This window comes from Tachypleus tridentatus, chromosome 9, assembly GCF_004210375.1.
Source record: "Tachypleus tridentatus isolate NWPU-2018 chromosome 9, ASM421037v1, whole genome shotgun sequence".
NCBI classification, from domain to species: domain Eukaryota; kingdom Metazoa; phylum Arthropoda; class Merostomata; order Xiphosura; family Limulidae; genus Tachypleus; species Tachypleus tridentatus.
Window position 1 is genome coordinate 22330918 of NC_134833.1, and position 20619 is coordinate 22351536.

The 20619-nt window shown below is 31.2% G+C and overlaps 1 protein-coding gene across 1 annotated transcript in view; it reads left to right on the forward strand.

Moving 5' to 3' along the window:
* The window catches only part of LOC143227310 (uncharacterized), a 56188-nt gene that overhangs the window by 3835 nt on the left and 31734 nt on the right, over nucleotides 1–20619 (forward strand). The window contains exons 2-5 of the mRNA XM_076458767.1: nucleotides 579–681; nucleotides 2650–3597; nucleotides 6096–6166; nucleotides 7405–7505. Coding sequence (XP_076314882.1) covers nucleotides 594–681; nucleotides 2650–3597; nucleotides 6096–6166; nucleotides 7405–7505 — 1208 coding nt within the window. The 5' untranslated portion in view covers nucleotides 579–593. The remainder of the gene's footprint in view (nucleotides 1–578; nucleotides 682–2649; nucleotides 3598–6095; nucleotides 6167–7404; nucleotides 7506–20619) is intronic.

Below are 20619 nucleotides of genomic sequence, written 5' to 3' on the forward strand. Positions count from 1 at the left end.
TATTATTTTCTAAATGTGTCTCTCGCTCGTCTTCATAAAAGTCTTGCCTAACTGTTATGAATGTAAAAACCATCTTTATAAGTATAATAGTACTGTTTGTTGTATGTTTATGTAACTACTTCGCACGATGTGATGCATCTTCCCCAAAATTGGTACTAAAGTTCATTAGTTTACGCAGAGATACATACTAGTTTTCAGATTTGTGGGTTTTTAAAAATTTTTATGGGTATTTTACATTTTACCACTACTTGTCCCCTGGTGATATAACCAAGTTCAGCATGAAGGTTTGTCGGGTCAATATGGAATAACATGTAACTTTGCGATCTAACATTTTGTTTTGCAGTTTTTATGGACGTTTCTTTTTCTTTACAATTATATATAAGAAAAAACAATTTTTCATGTCGTAAAATAACCTTTTATTAATCATTAATGTGCATAACTTTCGTCTTTGGGACAAGTACTCCAGCTGCACCTAATATTTTGTCGAAGTTTAACTACGAAGTTAAACCTAACTAGAGCGAATTAGCCCTAAACTGTTAAATACTTCCATTTATTACAGTTTTTGTTGTATGTTTCAGAGTGTTAAAGGATCAATGTTACTATATCAAGCATTTGTTCTGCTGATTTTGGCGACTTCATCAGTAACCAGTCACAATGAAAGAATGCATCACGTGAGAAAAGGTAACCATAATTTAACTATAATTAATTAAACTAAATAGTTTTAAATATACAGTTCGCTATTTTATTTCACAATTCCTACTTAAGTATTGCCCATAATGTAGACTTAACACTACACTGGACAGCTCAGTTGAGTTTAAATCGAAAATACTTTGGTGATAACAAGTTTCATCTGTATTTATTATTTGTATATTTTTGGACTTCAAATAACATAGAGTAGCTCGCATCTATGGTATTCTCAGATAAAAGCTATTTTGTGAGACCATTAAACAGGTGTGCTTTATAACAGGAGACTCGATTAGGAAACTTGTGAGTTATTTGAGTTTAACTAAATGACTGAGAAAATTAAACAGACTGGACACGTAATGTTAAATGAAACCAATTCTTTATTGGGTTCAAAGAAAACGTACAGTGCCCTTGCTTGCCTACAACTAGACAGTCGCTTTCTGCAGGACTGGTGAACGAACCAACAGATTTTTGTTTCTAGAAAATTATTTTCTTTGACGTATTCACTAGCCATAGTATAAGTGGTACAAACGACCAGCGTTTACACGTGACTCGTCGTTATCTTACAACATAGTTGAGACTATAACCTATAGATATCATCTACTCGGCCAGTGAAGGATACTGATGAATTTTTATCCTTTTTATACAATATGAGTGCATTTCAAAATTCAACTAAATTATCATTAGAATTAACACGGTGTCACAAACGGCTCAACCCTACCTGCAAATCTGAATTATTTGTTAAGTTTTTGGTACTTCTATGATAGACTTTAGGTAAAAGACTTGGAATTCACACAACGTCAAAAAAGTAAATGCAGTGAAATAAAATCACTTTGAAAAAGAAAATAATCTATTTTATATTTCGTTCAAATGGTCTGAAGGCTCAGTTTCATGTTCATATTAAGCCCGATGAAGTGTAGTTGTTCGAAACGTTGTTATATAAAACAAAGTTCACATCAGAAATGGGCACGTCGAAGCTTAAAGTGAGCGTTGAATCTTAGAATGCACCAGTGTTTATGCGAAAATTGCATAAAATCTGACCAAATGAATTATTTGTTAATTTATATTAACAAAAGAAGGTAGAAAATATATGTTATGCCTGTGTACTACATATGAGAAGCTACTTATTAAATTTGTCTTAACTCCTCATTTATCAAGCGTGTTAAAGCGTGCGACTAGTAATCTGAGGGTCGCGGGTTCGAACCCCGGTCGCCCTTTCATCCCGGTCGCACCAAACATGCTCGCCCTTTAAGCCGTGTGGGTGTTATAATGTGACGGTCAATCCCACTATTCGTTGGTACAAGAGGAGTCCAAGAGTTGGCGATGGGTGGTGATGACCAGCTGCCTTCCCTCTAGTCTTACACTGCTAAATTAGGGACGGCTAGCACAGATAGCCCTCGAGCAGCTTTTTGCGAAACAAACAAACAAGCTCCTCATTTCTGAGTAGTAGATTAATATAAGTGATTTTAAGTACCCAAAACTGTTCACAGGTGTAGGAATTTAACTTATGTTTTTCGTTTCACTTCCACAGTTTTATCTAAGTTCGTACAGTATTAACTAAGAATGCTTTCAGGAAATCAGTTATAAAATGTGAAATACAGATATATATATCTTCTCAAATTAAGTCCTGACTGACACAAAACTGTTCATTCATCAGAGACTACACTTTATCTCCTGTATTTTTATGATACTTATTCAAAATGTTTTATTTCTCATGTAGGAGTTTCATTTTGAAGTTCACACGGCTCAAACAAAATTGGATATGCACTTGTTATACACACATATATTATTCTAGATAATGTGTAATATGTTAAAAACTTGAACCAGAATTTCCAATTATGTAGATAAATCGACATAAATATTACGTGTTCTTTGTCGTGAATGTCTAGTTTTAATGCTTCTCACAAAATAATAATAAAAAACCCAATGAGCACATATTTTCATTATATCCATAATACATTCCAGGTCGTAGGCGTGGTCCAGGGAACTACCATTATCCATATGGTGACAGTTTCGTACTAGAAGTTGATGGAAACGGATACACATTCTATCCAAGAAGAAAGAGGCCGAGCAGTTCGTGGTACGACGGTATTCCAGGGGAACATCAAAACTATCCATCAAGCTGGTTCTCATCACCAAATAGTGGATGGAGTTCTCACAGACATACTTGTGATAGTTATAATGTTGACAGCATAACCTTAGATGAAGCTCTCAACTGGGTTCAGCACATCATGTCACGTGGTCATAAACTCCCCATACCCGTGACCTGTTCAACAATATTTAACCCATCAGCTTCTTCCAACGACAGATTTCAGTTTTGTAGGACACCTGAAAATAAAAAAGGTCACTGCCGATATATTCAACATTGTTTACGACGAGAAATGTTTAGAAATTATCAAACGTTTTACAACCATGTATGTATTATTAAAGGTCATTATGTTGGGGTTTGTTGTCCCGACTCCCACTTTGAAGATCCAACCAATACAATCCAACCTGCAACCTCATTACTGCCTACCACCCTTTCAATGACTTCGTCATCAACCTCAGTACCACCTACCACCCTTTCAATGACTTCGTCATCAACCTCAGTACCACCTACCACCCTTTCAATGACTTCATCATCAACCTCAGTCCCACCTTCCATTCCTTTAACGACTCATTCATCAACGTCACCTCCACCTACCACCTTTTCAACGAAACACTCATCGACTTCACCACCACCTACCACCTCTTCAACGAAACCCTCATCAACGTCACCTACACCTACCACCTCTTCAACGAAACACTCATCGACTTCACCACCACCTACCACCTCTTCAACGAAACCCTCATCGACTTCACCACCACCTACCACCTCTTCAACGACGTCCTCACCAACCTCAGAAACATCAAGTGAAAGTCCTTTCGACAAAGGTTCATATATCTTTGCTCAATAATTTGCTTGTTTTGTTTACTTCATTGCAAACATAATAAATAAAAATATCATATATGTATATGATTTTGATAGGCCCCTCATAAACTAGTGGGGGACATTTTTGTTGAAAAACAGCAACTACCCAATCCGTTTTTTTTAACTTGAAATAACATTTTTGGAAATGTTTATTGGCGCATGGGTTGCAAAAAGTGGTTTTAAGTGATAAGGTGACTGAAATCGCTTAGCGCATCACGAGCTTAATGGCCAACCATAAAAAATATAGCATAGGTATTCAGGAACCATTTAAAATCACCTTGGTAAGTGCTGTGCAGCAAGATGAGTACAATATTATGCCAATAGATGCTTTCAAAATGTTCCTGTCTGGTCATCCTACTCCTGACTACCGTGATGCTTCGATCTTCCTTGCTGAATCGCAGGTTGTTCGTATCTCAGTTGAAAGCTAAACATAAAACGGTGATAGGAGAAGCATAAAACATTGACAGTTGCTTAGTTAACAATGCTGAGAATGTGACTTTACTGACATATATACTGAATTTACTACCAGTGAGTAGACCTTAGTACTAGCTAGTATGGAGACTTGAGGATGCTGTATTTCATTTTAGCATTTATCAGTTAACAAAGAAAATGTGCCTGGAAGTAGAATAACATAGATATGTCCAAAATCACCCTCTTTGGGGATTTTCGGATTGAACTTACTCTTAATATTTAACAAACTATAGTGTAGAGACACTCCTTGGTTTCTGAGGGACGTATTAAAAAATATGAACACTATTTATTTATCTGGAATGTTTCTTCTGTGTGTGTTTTTTTAATTTTCAGATGCTAGCGTACACAACAATGATAATGTTCAGTTGCAGTGGATTATCTAGTGTTTTGTCTTACACTCGAATACAAATAACAATGAAGTGAGATAATCTAGTGATTATTCCAAAGTTACTCTGGACTACCAAAGACATTGTGATGAATTAATATATATATATATTTCCAATATTACAGTTATCACCTACGTCATGATCAAATCAGGTAAAGTTATTAACGTTAATCCGTTTATCAAATACACCAATATACGATTTTCTCCTATCAGTGGTTTCTAAATTCACTGACATTTAAAAATCTGTAACATGTTGCGGGGACAGTAGGATTGCTAACTAATACATTTTAGCCCTGGCGTAGCAGCACATTAAATGACTCAAAGTTTGTTTTCAAGTTCAAATTTTAAACTCGTATTTCCGTTGAACTTTGATAGATTTGAGATTTAATTACAATCTAGGGCTCAGCAGGTCAAACTCTTTTGATGGACGTATTTGACCACGCTCAAGGTCTCGTAGATTAGTTTACTCAAATTCTCTCTAAAAGAATTTCATGTACCGTGGCTATTGAGAATTCCTTCTTGGTTTGTTTTTAAACGTACGTAATATTAGTCGAACTTCTATTTTCCAGCTGTGGTCGTTAGTTGCACAAACCTTTCTCCAAAGTAGAAGTTAAATAGTTTACATGTTCTTACAGAAATGCAGCCCGGCGTGACCAGGTGGGTTAAGGCGTTCGACTCGTAATCTGAGGGTCAGGGGTTCGAATCCCCGTCACACCAAACATGCTCGCCCTTTCAGCTCTGGGGGTGTTATAATGTCACGGTCATTCCCACTATTTGTTGGTAAAAGAGTAGCCCAAGAGTTGGCGGTGGGTGGTGATGATTAGCTGCCTTTCCTCTAGTCTTACACTGCCTAATTAGGAACGACTAGCACAGATAGCCTTCGAGTAGCTTTGTGCGAAATTCAAAAAACAAACAAACAAGCTTTTGTTGTTCGATATAAATAAATTACCCATTAATGTTTTAATTAACACACTAGATTTCAATAAATTACCTATTAATGTTATAATTAGCACACTAGATATCAATAAATTATGCATTAATGCCATAATAAACACATTACATTTGAATAAATTACCCATCAGTGTGATAACTGTCCCCCAGTGGCACAACGGTATGTCTTCAGACTCACGTCGCTAAAAACAGGGTTTTAATATTCGTGTGGGTATAGCACAGATAGCCCATTGTGTAGCTTTGTGCTTAATTCTAAACAAACAATGTTCTAATTAACATAGTAGATAAGGCACTCGACTCGTAATCTAATGGTCGCGGGCTCGAATCCCCGTAACACCAAACATGCTCGCCCTTTCAGCTATGGGGATGTTATAATGTGACGGTCATTCCCACTATTTGTTGGTAAAAGAGTAGCCCAAGAGTTTGCGGTGGGTGGTGATGACTAGCTGCCTTTCCTCTAGTCTTACACTGCAAAATTAGGAACGGCTAGCGCAGATAGCCCTCGAGTAGCTTTGCGCGCAATTCAAAACAAACAAACAAACAATCCTTTGTAGGTTTAGCTAATGTAAGAAATATCCCTTTCAAGTAAAACAAATTATTGAACAAATGGAAAAATAATATGACTGTATTGATATTTTGGGTATTCTCTTTCAGAATGTGGTCTAACTTTTAAAAAGAGAATAGTTGGTGGTATACGAGCCGATCCAAATGATTGGAGATGGATGGTGAGTTATTGAAGTTCTCTGATGAGATACTGAATATATTAAACTTGGTTACGTTCCATGTTTGTTTGTTTTTAATTTTATCATCTTTATTTTCTTCATTGGGTTAAGGCCCTTGCTGGCCAGGTGGTTAGGGCGCGGGTTCGAATCCCCATCACACCAAACATACTCGCCCTTTCAATCGTGGGGGCATTATATGTGACTATCAGTCCCACTATTCTTTGGTAAAAGAGTAGCCTAAGAGTTGGCGGTGGGTGGTGATGACTAGCTCCCTTCCCTCTAGTATTACACTGCTTAATTAGGGACGGCTAGCACAGATAGCCCTCGTGTAGCTTTGCGCGAAATTTAGAAAACAAACGAATCATTGGATTATCTTACAGAAATTTAAAATTTCAATTTTAACCACAGTGTTTATTCTGTTCAGTTGAATAAAGAACTTAACCACAGAACTATTGAAAGGTTCGTGAACGTTTTAAACACATTTCTCAAAACATTTGTTTGTCTGTTTGTTGAATTTCTCTCAGAGCTATTTGAAGGCTATTTGCACTAACTGTCCCTAATGTTTGAAGTGATGGATTAGAAGAAAGACAGTTATTCAAACAATCCACCTCCAACTCAAGAAAATCGGAAACGACAATATTACTTGGTAATTTGATTTAAAATATTTTTTTTCCAAACTAACCAAGTTATCAAAATAATAAATGAAAAAATCGTGAAGTTTATTGACTTAATAAAGGCTGATTGTACATATTTATCTGTCTTAATTTAGTCATTTTAATGTAATGAGTATACGATAAGTGGCTTCACACTTGATGTAATAAATTACTTAGTGAACTGCTTCTTTTTATTGCTTTGTAAACTTCTGGGGCCCAGGTGGAACAGCGGTAATTTTACGGACTTTTATGGGGCTCGATTCCCGCGGGAGAGACGGTAGGTTGTTCTAAAACTAATTAAGTATTTAATTTTCGAGTCGCACATTTAATTATCTGTTTCAATTACTTCATAATCACGTTAATAGTAAGAACATCTTTAATTATAAAAATCTATAAAAGAAAACCAGCAAGCTCTTAAGATCTGTATGATATCATAGTAATATGTTACCAATTAATTGTCATTATACAATAAGTAGAAGTTAAGAGTAGTCGTTTCGTTGATTTGTGTTTAATCTCATTTCATATCAGTTAAGTATTGTTAGAAACAATGTATTTTGTTGTTCAACTATTTTGTTTATTTGTGTTAAGGCTGCTCTCCTACGAGGAACAGTGGACTTCTCAGGTCAGTTTTGTGGGGGAGTGCTGATTAACAAACAATACGTGTTGACCGCTGCCCACTGCGCAGATGGGTAAGTACAATTAATAAAACGTTGTTAAAGAATGGTCGACACATATTTTACCTTTTTCTTATTTCGAGCACTATAACAGAGCAAAACGATTACTTTGTAGCGATGACGCAACCCACGTGCTCGGTTTCGAACTATAAGGTCAGATTTCTTTCGCAACACTTAAATTATAGTGGGAATTTCTTAATTCGCAAAGCTTAAATAAGGATTGTTTTGTTCCTATTTTGTAAAGAACTCAAAACAGCTCAAACCTAGGTTCGTCCAAACACAGATAAAGAGGTTAGTGGTTACATCGGGCAGTTACCACATCACATAATGACGATTATTTACAGTAATGGGTGTGAGAATATAAAAGAATTCACAGAAAATGTTAAAATCACTCTAACCTAGTCCAGTGAAAGAGACATAACAGTTTCAACCAAACGACCTTCATCGGCTCCGTGAAGGTCCTTTTTTCCTTTGGCGATTTCCCTGCATCATCGGTTGATATCATTCACGCAAATGGGGAAATTCCAGTCTAGAAAACGTGACACAGTAAAATGTGTCACAAAAAATAGTGAGAAAAAAAAACTGAAAAAAGGACAAGACCTCACACATTGTGTAATGATTGTAGACTGGAATAAACACGTTAACACACCTACGAAAAGACGTTTCTACTCCTGATTTCTTCAAGCCCGTTCCCCTGGCTGTGGTTTCGCTAGATAGTAGATAGGGACAGTGGGAATCTCGTTAATCCATTCATTAATGGATTTAAATGGCAATTTCATTTAAATACAAAATTATTAGCCTAATATTAATAAGCTTTCAAGTTGCTCTCGGGCCTATTAGGCCCCACTTTTCGTAGGAGTGTTAACAACACACCTCAAGTGGTTTGGCTACTGCAACTATAAATATGAGATAAATACTTTGATAACATACCACACATGTTAAACTACTGTAAATATACTTAATGAGATAAACACCTTGGTACTATACTACACATGTTAAACTACTGTAAGTATGCTTAATGAGATAAACACCTTGGTAATATACCACACATGTTAAACTACTGTAAGAATACTTAATGAGATAAACACCTTGGTACTATACTACACATGTTAAACTACTGTAAGTATACTTAATGAGATACACATTAATAACATACCACACATGTTTTAGTTATGTGTAAGTATAATTAATAAGACAAACACCTTGGTAATATACCACACATGTTAAACTACTGTAAGTATACTTAATGAGATACACATTAATAACATACCACACATGTTTTAGTTATGTGTAAGTATAATTAATAAGACAAACATTTTGGTAATATACCACACATGTTAAACTACTGTAAGTATACTTAATGAGATAAACACCTTGGTAATATACTACACATGTTAAACTACTGTAAGTATACTTAATGAGATAAACACCTTGGTACTATACTACACATGTTAAACTACTGTAAGTATACTTAATGAGATAAACACCTTGGTAATATACCACACATGTTAAACTACTGTAAGTATACTTAATGAGGATAAACACCTTGGTAATATACCACACATGTTAAACTACTGTAAGTATACTTAATGAGATAAACACCTTGGTAATATACCACACATGTTAAACTACTGTAAGTATGCTTAATGAGATAAACACCTTGGTAATATACCACACATGTTAAACTACTGTAAATATACTTAATGAGATAAACACCTTGATAACATACCGCACAAGTTAAACTACTGTAAGTATACTTAATGAGATAAACACCTTGGTAATATACTACACATGTTAAACTACTGTAAGTATACTTAATGAGATAAACACCTTGATAACATACCACACATGTTAAACTACTGTAAGTATACTTAATGAGATAAACACCTTGATAATATACCACACATGTTAAACTACTGTAAGTATACTTAATGAGATAAACACCTTGGTAATATACCACACATGTTAAACTACTGTAAGTATACTTAATGAAACACCTTGATAACATACCACACATGTTAAACTACTGTAAGTATACTTAATGAGATAAACACCTTGATAACATACCACACATGTTAAACACATTAATAACATACCACACATGTTAAACTACTGTAAGTATACTTAATGAGATAAACACCTTGGTAACATACCACACATGTTAAACTACTGTAAGTATAATTAATAAGACAAACACCTTGGTAATATACCACACATGTTAAACTACTGTAAGTATACTTAATGAGATACACATTAATAACATACCACACATGTTTTAGTTATGTGTAAGTATAATTAATAAGACAAACACCTTGGTAATATACCACACATGTTAAACTACTGTAAGTATACTTAATGAGATACACATTAATAACATACCACACATGTTTTAGTTATGTGTAAGTATAATTAATAAGACAAACACCTTGGTAATATACCACACATGTTAAACTACTGTAAGTATACTTAATGAGATACACATTAATAACATACCACACATGTTTTAGTTATGTGTAAGTATAATTAATAAGACAAACACCTTGGTAATATACCACACATGTTAAACTACTGTAAGTATACTTAATGAGATAAACACCTTGATAACATACCACACATGTTAAACTACTGTAAGTATACTTAATGAGATAAACACCTTGATAATATACCACACATGTTAAACTACTGTAAGTATACTTAATGAGACAAACACCTTGGTAATATACCACACATGTTAAACTAAACTGTAAGTATACTTAATGAGATACACATTAATAACATACCACACATGTTTTAGTTATGTGTAAGTATAATTAATAAGACAAACACCTTGGTAATATACCACACATGTTAAACTACTGTAAGTATACTTAATGAGATACACATTAATAACATACCACACATGTTTTAGTTATGTGTAAGTATAATTAATAAGACAAACACCTTGGTAATATACCACACATGTTAAACTACTGTAAGTATACTTAATGAGATACACATTAATAACATACCACACATGTTTTAGTTATGTGTAAGTATAATTAATAAGACAAACACCTTGGTAATATACCACACATGTTAAACTACTGTAAGTATACTTAATGAGATACACATTAATAACATACCACACATGTTTTAGTTATGTGTAAGTATAATTAATAAGACAAACACCTTGGTAATATACCACACATGTTAAACTACTGTAAGTATACTTAATGAGATACACATTAATAACATACCACACATGTTTTAGTTATGTGTAAGTATAATTAATAAGACAAACACCTTGGTAATATACCACACATGTTAAACTACTGTAAGTATACTTAATGAGATACACATTAATAACATACCACACATGTTTTAGTTATGTGTAAGTATAATTAATAAGACAAACACCTTGGTAATATACCACACATGTTAAACTACTGTAAGTATACTTAATGAGATACACATTAATAACATACCACACATGTTTTAGTTATGTGTAAGTATAATTAATAAGACAAACACCTTGGTAATATACCACACATGTTAAACTACTGTAAGTATACTTAATGAGATACACATTAATAACATACCACACATGTTTTAGTTATGTGTAAAGTATAATTAATAAGACAAACACCTTGGTAATATACCACACATGTTAAACTACTGTAAGTATACTTAATGAGATACACATTAATAACATACCACACATGTTTTAGTTATGTGTAAGTATAATTAATAAGACAAACACCTTGGTAATATACCACACATGTTAAACTACTGTAAGTATACTTAATGAGATAAACACCTTGATAACATACCACACAAGTTAAACTACTGTAAGTATACTTAATGAGATAAACACCTTGGTAATATACCACACACGTTAAACTACTGTAAATATACTTAATGAGATAAACACCTTGATAACATACCACACAAGTTAAACTACTGTAAGTATACTTAATGAGATAAACACCTTGGTAATATACCACACATGTTAAACTACTGTAAGTATATAATTAATGAGATAAACACCTTGGTAATATACCACACATGTTAAACTACTGTAAGTATACTTAATGAGATACACATTAATAACATACCACACATGTTTTAGTTATGTGTAAGTATAATTAATAAGACAAACACCTTGGTAATATACCACACATGTTAAACTACTGTAAGTATACTTAATGAGATACACATTAATAACATACCACACATGTTTTAGTTATGTGTAAGTATAATTAATAAGACAAACACCTTGGTAATATACCACACATGTTAAACTACTGTAAGTATACTTAATGAGATACACATTAATAACATACCACACATGTTTTAGTTATGTGTAAGTATAATTAATAAGACAAACACCTTGGTAATATACCACACATGTTAAACTACTGTAAGTATACTTAATGAGATACACATTAATAACATACCACACATGTTTTAGTTATGTGTAAGTATAATTAATAAGACAAACACCTTGGTAATATACCACACATGTTAAACTACTGTAAGTATACTTAATGAGATAAACACCTTGATAACATACCACACATGTTAAACTACTGTAAGTATACTTAATGAGATAAACACCTTGATAATATACCACACATGTTAAACTACTGTAAGTATACTTAATGAGATAAACACCTTGGTAATATACCACACATGTTAAACTACTGTAAGTATACTTAATGAGATAAACATTAATAACATACCACACATGTTTTAAACTATGTGTAAGTATAATTAATAAGACAAACACCTTGGTAATATACCACACATGTTAAACTACTGTAAGTATACTTAATGAGATACACATTAATAACATACCACACATGTTTTAGTTATGTGTAAGTATAATTAATAAGACAAACACCTTGGTAATATACCACACATGTTAAACTACTGTAAGTATACTTAATGAGATACACATTAATAACATACCACACATGTTTTAGTTATGTGTAAGTATAATTAATAAGACAAACACCTTGGTAATATACCACACATGTTAAACTACTGTAAGTATACTTAATGAGATACACATTAATAACATACCACACATGTTTTAGTTATGTGTAAGTATAATTAATAAGACAAACACCTTGGTAATATACCACACATGTTAAACTACTGTAAGTATACTTAATGAGATACACATTAATAACATACCACACATGTTTTAGTTATGTGTAAGTATAATTAATAAGACAAACACCTTGGTAATATACCACACATGTTAAACTACTGTAAGTATACTTAATGAGATACACATTAATAACATACCACACATGTTTTAGTTATGTGTAAGTATAATTAATAAGACAAACACCTTGGTAATATACCACACATGTTAAACTACTGTAAGTATACTTAATGAGATACACACCTTAATAACATACCACACATGTTTTAGTTATGTGTAAGTATAATTAATAAGACAAACACCTTGGTAATATACCACACATGTTAAACTACTGTAAGTATACTTAATGAGATACACATTAATAACATACCACACATGTTTTAGTTATGTGTAAGTATAATTAATAAGACAAACACCTTGGTAATATACCACACATGTTAAACTACTGTAAGTATACTTAATGAGATACACATTAATAACATACCACACATGTTTTAGTTATGTGTAAGTATAATTAATAAGACAAACACCTTGGTAATATACCACACATGTTAAACTACTGTAAGTATACTTAATGAGATACACATTAATAACATACCACACATGTTTTAGTTATGTGTAAGTATAATTAATAAGACAAACACCTTGGTAATATACCACACATGTTAAACTACTGTAAGTATACTTAATGAGATACACACCTTAATAACATACCACACATGTTTTAGTTATGTGTAAGTATAATTAATAAGACAAACACCTTGGTAATATACCACACATGTTAAACTACTGTAAGTATACTTAATGAGATACACATTAATAACATACCACACATGTTTTAGTTATGTGTAAGTATAATTAATAAGACAAACACCTTGGTAATATACCACACATGTTAAACTACTGTAAGTATACTTAATGAGATACACATTAATAACATACCACACATGTTTTAGTTATGTGTAAGTATAATTAATAAGACAAACACCTTGGTAATATACCACACATGTTAAACTACTGTAAGTAGTATACTTAATGAGATACACATTAATAACATACCACACATGTTTTAGTTATGTGTAAGTATAATTAATAAGACAAACACCTTGGTAATATACCACACATGTTAAACTACTGTAAGTATACTTAATGAGATACACATTAATAACATACCACACATGTTTTAGTTATGTGTAAGTATAATTAATAAGACAAACACCTTGGTAATATACCACACATGTTAAACTACTGTAAGTATACTTAATGAGATACAGTTTTAGTTATGTAAACACCTTGATAATATACCACAATATACCACACATGTTAAACTACTGTAAGTATACTTAATGAGATACACATTAATAACATACCACACATGTTTTAGTTATGTGTAAGTATAATTAATAAGACAAACACCTTGGTAATATACCACACATGTTAAACTACTGTAAGTATACTTAATGAGATACACATTAATAACATACCACACATGTTTTAGTTATGTGTAAGTATAATTAATAAGACAAACACCTTGGTAATATACCACACATGTTAAACTACTGTAAGTATACTTAATGAGATAAACACCTTAATAACATACCACACATGTTAAACTACTGTAAGTATAATGAGATAAACACCTTGGTAATATACCACACATGTTAAACTACTGTAAGTATACTTAATGAGATAAACACCTTGGTAATATACCACACATGTTAAACTACTGTAAGTATACTTAATGAGATAAACACCTTAATAACATACCACACATGTTAAACTACTGTAAGTATACTTAATAAGATAAACACCTTGGTAATATACCACACATGTTAAACTACTGTAAGTATACTTAATGAGATACACATTAATAACATACCACACATGTTTTACTACTGTAAAGTATAATTAATAAGACAAACACCTTGGTAATATACCACACATGTTAAACTACTGTAAGTATACTTAATGAGATACACATTAATAACATACCACACATGTTTTAGTTATGTGTAAGTATAATTAATAAGACAAACACCTTGGTAATATACCACACATGTTAAACTACTGTAAGTATACTTAATGAGATACACATTAATAACATACCACACATGTTTTAGTTATGTGTAAGTATAATTAATAAGACAAACACCTTGGTAATATACCACACATGTTAAACTACTGTAAGTATACTTAATGAGATACACATTAATAACATACCACACATGTTTTAGTTATGTGTAAGTATAATTAATAAGACAAACACCTTGGTAATATACCACACATGTTAAACTACTGTAAGTATACTTAATGAGATACACATTAATAACATACCACACATGTTTTAGTTATGTGTAAGTATAATTAATAAGACAAACACCTTGGTAATATACCACACATGTTAAACTACTGTAAGTATACTTAATGAGATACACATTAATAACATACCACACATGTTTTAGTTATGTGTAAGTATAATTAATAAGACAAACACCTTGGTAATATACCACACATGTTAAACTACTGTAAGTATACTTAATGAGATAAACACCTTGATAACATACCACACATGTTAAACTACTGTAAGTATACTTAATGAGATAAACACCTTGATAATATACCACACATGTTAAACTACTGTAAGTATACTTAATGAGATAAACACCTTGGTAATATACCACACATGTTAAACTACTGTAAGTATACTTAATGAGATACACACCTTAATAACATACCACACATGTTAAACTACTGTGTAAGTATAATTAATAAGACAAACACCTTGGTAATATACCACACATGTTAAACTACTGTAAGTATACTTAATGATACACATTAATAACATACCACACATGTTTTAGTTATGTGTAAGTATAATTAATAAGACAAACACCTTGGTAATATACCACACATGTTAAACTACTGTAAGTATACTTAATGAGATACACATTAATAACATACCACACATGTTTTAGTTATGTGTAAGTATAATTAATAAGACAAACACCTTGGTAATATACCACACATGTTAAACTACTGTAAGTATACTTAATGAGATACACATTAATAACATACCACACATGTTTTAGTTATGTGTAAGTATAATTAATAAGACAAACACCTTGGTAATATACCACACATGTTAAACTACTGTAAGTATACTTAATGAGATACACATTAATAACATACCACACATGTTTTAGTTATGTGTAAGTATAATTAATAAGACAAACACCTTGGTAATATACCACACATGTTAAACTACTGTAAGTATACTTAATGAGATACACATTAATAACATACCACACATGTTTTAGTTATGTGTAAGTATAATTAATAAGACAAACACCTTGGTAATATACCACACATGTTAAACTACTGTAAGTATACTTAATGAGATAAACACCTTGATAACATACCACACATGTTAAACTACTGTAAGTATACTTAATGAGATAAACACCTTGATAATATACCACACATGTTAAACTACTGTAAGTATACTTAATGAGATAAACACCTTGGTAATATACCACACATGTTAAACTAAGTATACTGTAAGTATAATTAATGTTTTGGTTAGACAAACACACTTGGTAATATACCACACATGTTAAACTACTGTAAGTATACTTAATGAGATACACATTAATAACATACCACACATGTTTTAGTTATGTGTAAGTATAATTAATAAGACAAACACCTTGGTAATATACCACACATGTTAAACTACTGTAAGTATACTTAATGAGATACACATTAATAACATACCACACATGTTTTAGTTATGTGTAAGTATAATTAATAAGACAAACACCTTGGTAATATACCACACATGTTAAACTACTGTAAGTATACTTAATGAGATACACATTAATAACATACCACACATGTTTTAGTTATGTGTAAGTATAATTAATAAGACAAACACCTTGGTAATATACCACACATGTTAAACTACTGTAAGTATACTTAATGAGATACACATTAATAACATACCACACATGTTTTAGTTATGTGTAAGTATAATTAATAAGACAAACACCTTGGTAATATACCACACATGTTAAACTACTGTAAGTATACTTAATGAGATACACATTAATAACATACCACACATGTTTTAGTTATGTGTAAGTATAATTAATAAGACAAACACCTTGGTAATATACCACACATGTTAAACTACTGTAAGTATACTTAATGAGATACACATTAATAACATACCACACATGTTTTAGTTATGTGTAAGTATAATTAATAAGACAAACACCTTGGTAATATACCACACATGTTAAACTACTGTAAGTATACTTAATGAGATAAACACCTTGATAACATACCACACTACTGTAAGTATACTTAATGAGATACACATTAATAACATACCACACATGTTTTAGTATAATTGTAAGTATAATTAATACAAACCTTGGTAATATACCACACATGTTAAACTACTGTAAGTATACTTAATGAGATACACATTAATAACATACCACACATGTTTTAGTTATGTGTAAGTATAATTAATAAGACAAACACCTTGGTAATATACCACACATGTTAAACTACTGTAAGTATACTTAATGAGATACACATTAATAACATACCACACATGTTTTAGTTATGTGTAAGTATAATTAATAAGACAAACACCTTGGTAATATACCACACATGTTAAACTACTGTAAGTATACTTAATGAGATACACATTAATAACATACCACACATGTTTTAGTTATGTGTAAGTATAATTAATAAGACAAACACCTTGGTAATATACCACACATGTTAAACTACTGTAAGTATACTTAATGAGATACACATTAATAACATACCACACATGTTTTAGTTATGTGTAAGTATAATTAATAAGACAAACACCTTGGTAATATACCACACATGTTAAACTACTGTAAGTATACTTAATGAGATACACATTAATAACATACCACACATGTTTTAGTTATGTGTAAGTATAATTAATAAGACAAACACCTTGGTAATATACCACACATGTTAAACTACTGTAAGTATACTTAATGAGATACACATTAATAACATACCACACATGTTTTAGTTATGTGTAAGTATAATTAATAAGACAAACACCTTGGTAATATACCACACATGTTAAACTACTGTAAGTATACTTAATGAGATACACATTAATAACATACCACACATGTTTTAGTTATGTGTAAGTATAATTAATAAGACAAACACCTTGGTAATATACCACACATGTTAAACTACTGTAAGTATACTTAATGAGATACACATTAATAACATACCACACATGTTTTAGTTATGTGTAAGTATAATTAATAAGACAAACACCTTGGTAATATACCACACATGTTAAACTACTGTAAGTATACTTAATGAGATACACATTAATAACATACCACACATGTTTTAGTTATGTGTAAGTATAATTAATAAGACAAACACCTTGGTAATATACCACACATGTTAAACTACTGTAAGTATACTTAATGAGATACACATTAATAACATACCACACATGTTTTAGTTATGTGTAAGTATAATTAATAAGACAAACACCTTGGTAATATACCACACATGTTAAACTACTGTAAGTATACTTAATGAGATACACATTAATAACATACCACACATGTTTTAGTTATGTGTAAGTATAATTAATAAGACAAACACCTTGGTAATATACCACACATGTTAAACTACTGTAAGTATACTTAATGAGATACACATTAATAACATACCACACATGTTTTAGTTATGTGTAAGTATAATTAATAAGACAAACACCTTGGTAATATACCACACATGTTAAACTACTGTAAGTATACTTAATGAGATACACATTAATAACATACCACACATGTTTTAGTTATGTGTAAGTATAATTAATAAGACAAACACCTTGGTAATATACCACACATGTTAAACTACTGTAAGTATACTTAATGAGATACACATTAATAACATACCACACATGTTTTAGTTATGTGTAAGTATAATTAATAAGACAAACACCTTGGTAATATACCACACATGTTAAACTACTGTAAGTATACTTAATGAGATACACATTAATAACATACCACACATGTTTTAGTTATGTGTAAGTATAATTAATAAGACAAACACCTTGGTAATATACCACACATGTTAAACTACTGTAAGTATACTTAATGAGATACACATTAATAACATACCACACATGTTTTAGTTATGTGTAAGTATAATTAATAAGACAAACACCTTGGTAATATACCACACATGTTAAACTACTGTAAGTATACTTAATGAGATACACATTAATAACATACCACACATGTTTTAGTTATGTGTAAGTATAATTAATAAGACAAACACCTTGGTAATATACCACACATGTTAAACTACTGTAAGTATACTTAATGAGATACACATTAATAACATACCACACATGTTTTAGTTATGTGTAAGTATAATTAATAAGACAAACACCTTGGTAATATACCACACATGTTAAACTACTGTAAGTATACTTAATGAGATAAACACACTTGGTAACATACCACACATGTTAAACTACTGTAAGTATACTTAATGAGATAAACACCTTGATAACATACCACACATGTTAAACTACTGTAAGTATACTTAATAAGACAAACACCTTGGTAATATACCACACATGTTAAACTACTGTAAGTATACTTAATGAGATACACATTAATAACATACCACACATGTTTTAGTTATGTGTAAGTATAATTAATAAGACAAACACCTTGGTAATATACCACACATGTTAAACTACTGTAAGTATACTTAATGAGATACACATTAATAACATACCACACATGTTTTAGTTATGTGTAAGTATAATTAATAAGACAAACACCTTGGTAATATACCACACATGTTAAACTACTGTAAGTATACTTAATGAGATACACATTAATAACATACCACACATGTTTTAGTTATGTGTAAGTATAATTAATAAGACAAACACCTTGGTAATATACCACACATGTTAAACTACTGTAAGTATACTTAATGAGATACACATTAATAACATACCACACATGTTTTAGTTATGTGTAAGTATAATTAATAAGACAAACACCTTGGTAATATACCACACATGTTAAACTACTGTAAGTATACTTAATGAGATACACACCTTAATAACATACCACACATGTTTTAGTTATGTGTAAGTATAATTAATAAGACAAACACCTTGGTAATATACCACACATGTTAAACTACTGTAAGTATACTTAATGAGATACACATTAATAACATACCACACATGTTTTAGTTATGTGTAAGTATAATTAATAAGACAAACACCTTGGTAATATACCACACATGTTAAACTACTGTAAGTATACTTAATGAGATACACATTAATAACATACCACACATGTTTTAGTTATGTGTAAGTATAATTAATAAGACAAACACCTTGGTAATATACCACACATGTTAAACTACTGTAAGTATACTTAATGAGATACACATTAATAACATACCACACATGTTTTAGTTATGTGTAAGTATAATTAATAAGACAAACACCTTGGTAATATACCACACATGTTAAACTACTGTAAGTATACTTAATGAGATACACATTAATAACATACCACACATGTTTTAGTTATGTGTAAGTATAATTAATAAGACAAACACCTTGGTAATATACCACACATGTTAAACTACTGTAAGTATACTTAATGAGATACACATTAATAACATACCACACATGTTTTAGTTATGTGTAAGTATAATTAATAAGACAAACACCTTGGTAATATACCACACATGTTAAACTACTGTAAGTATACTTAATGAGATACACATTAATAACATACCACACATGTTTTAGTTATGTGTAAGTATAATTAATAAGACAAACACCTTGGTAATATACCACACATGTTAAACTACTGTAAGTATACTTAATGAGATACACATTAATAA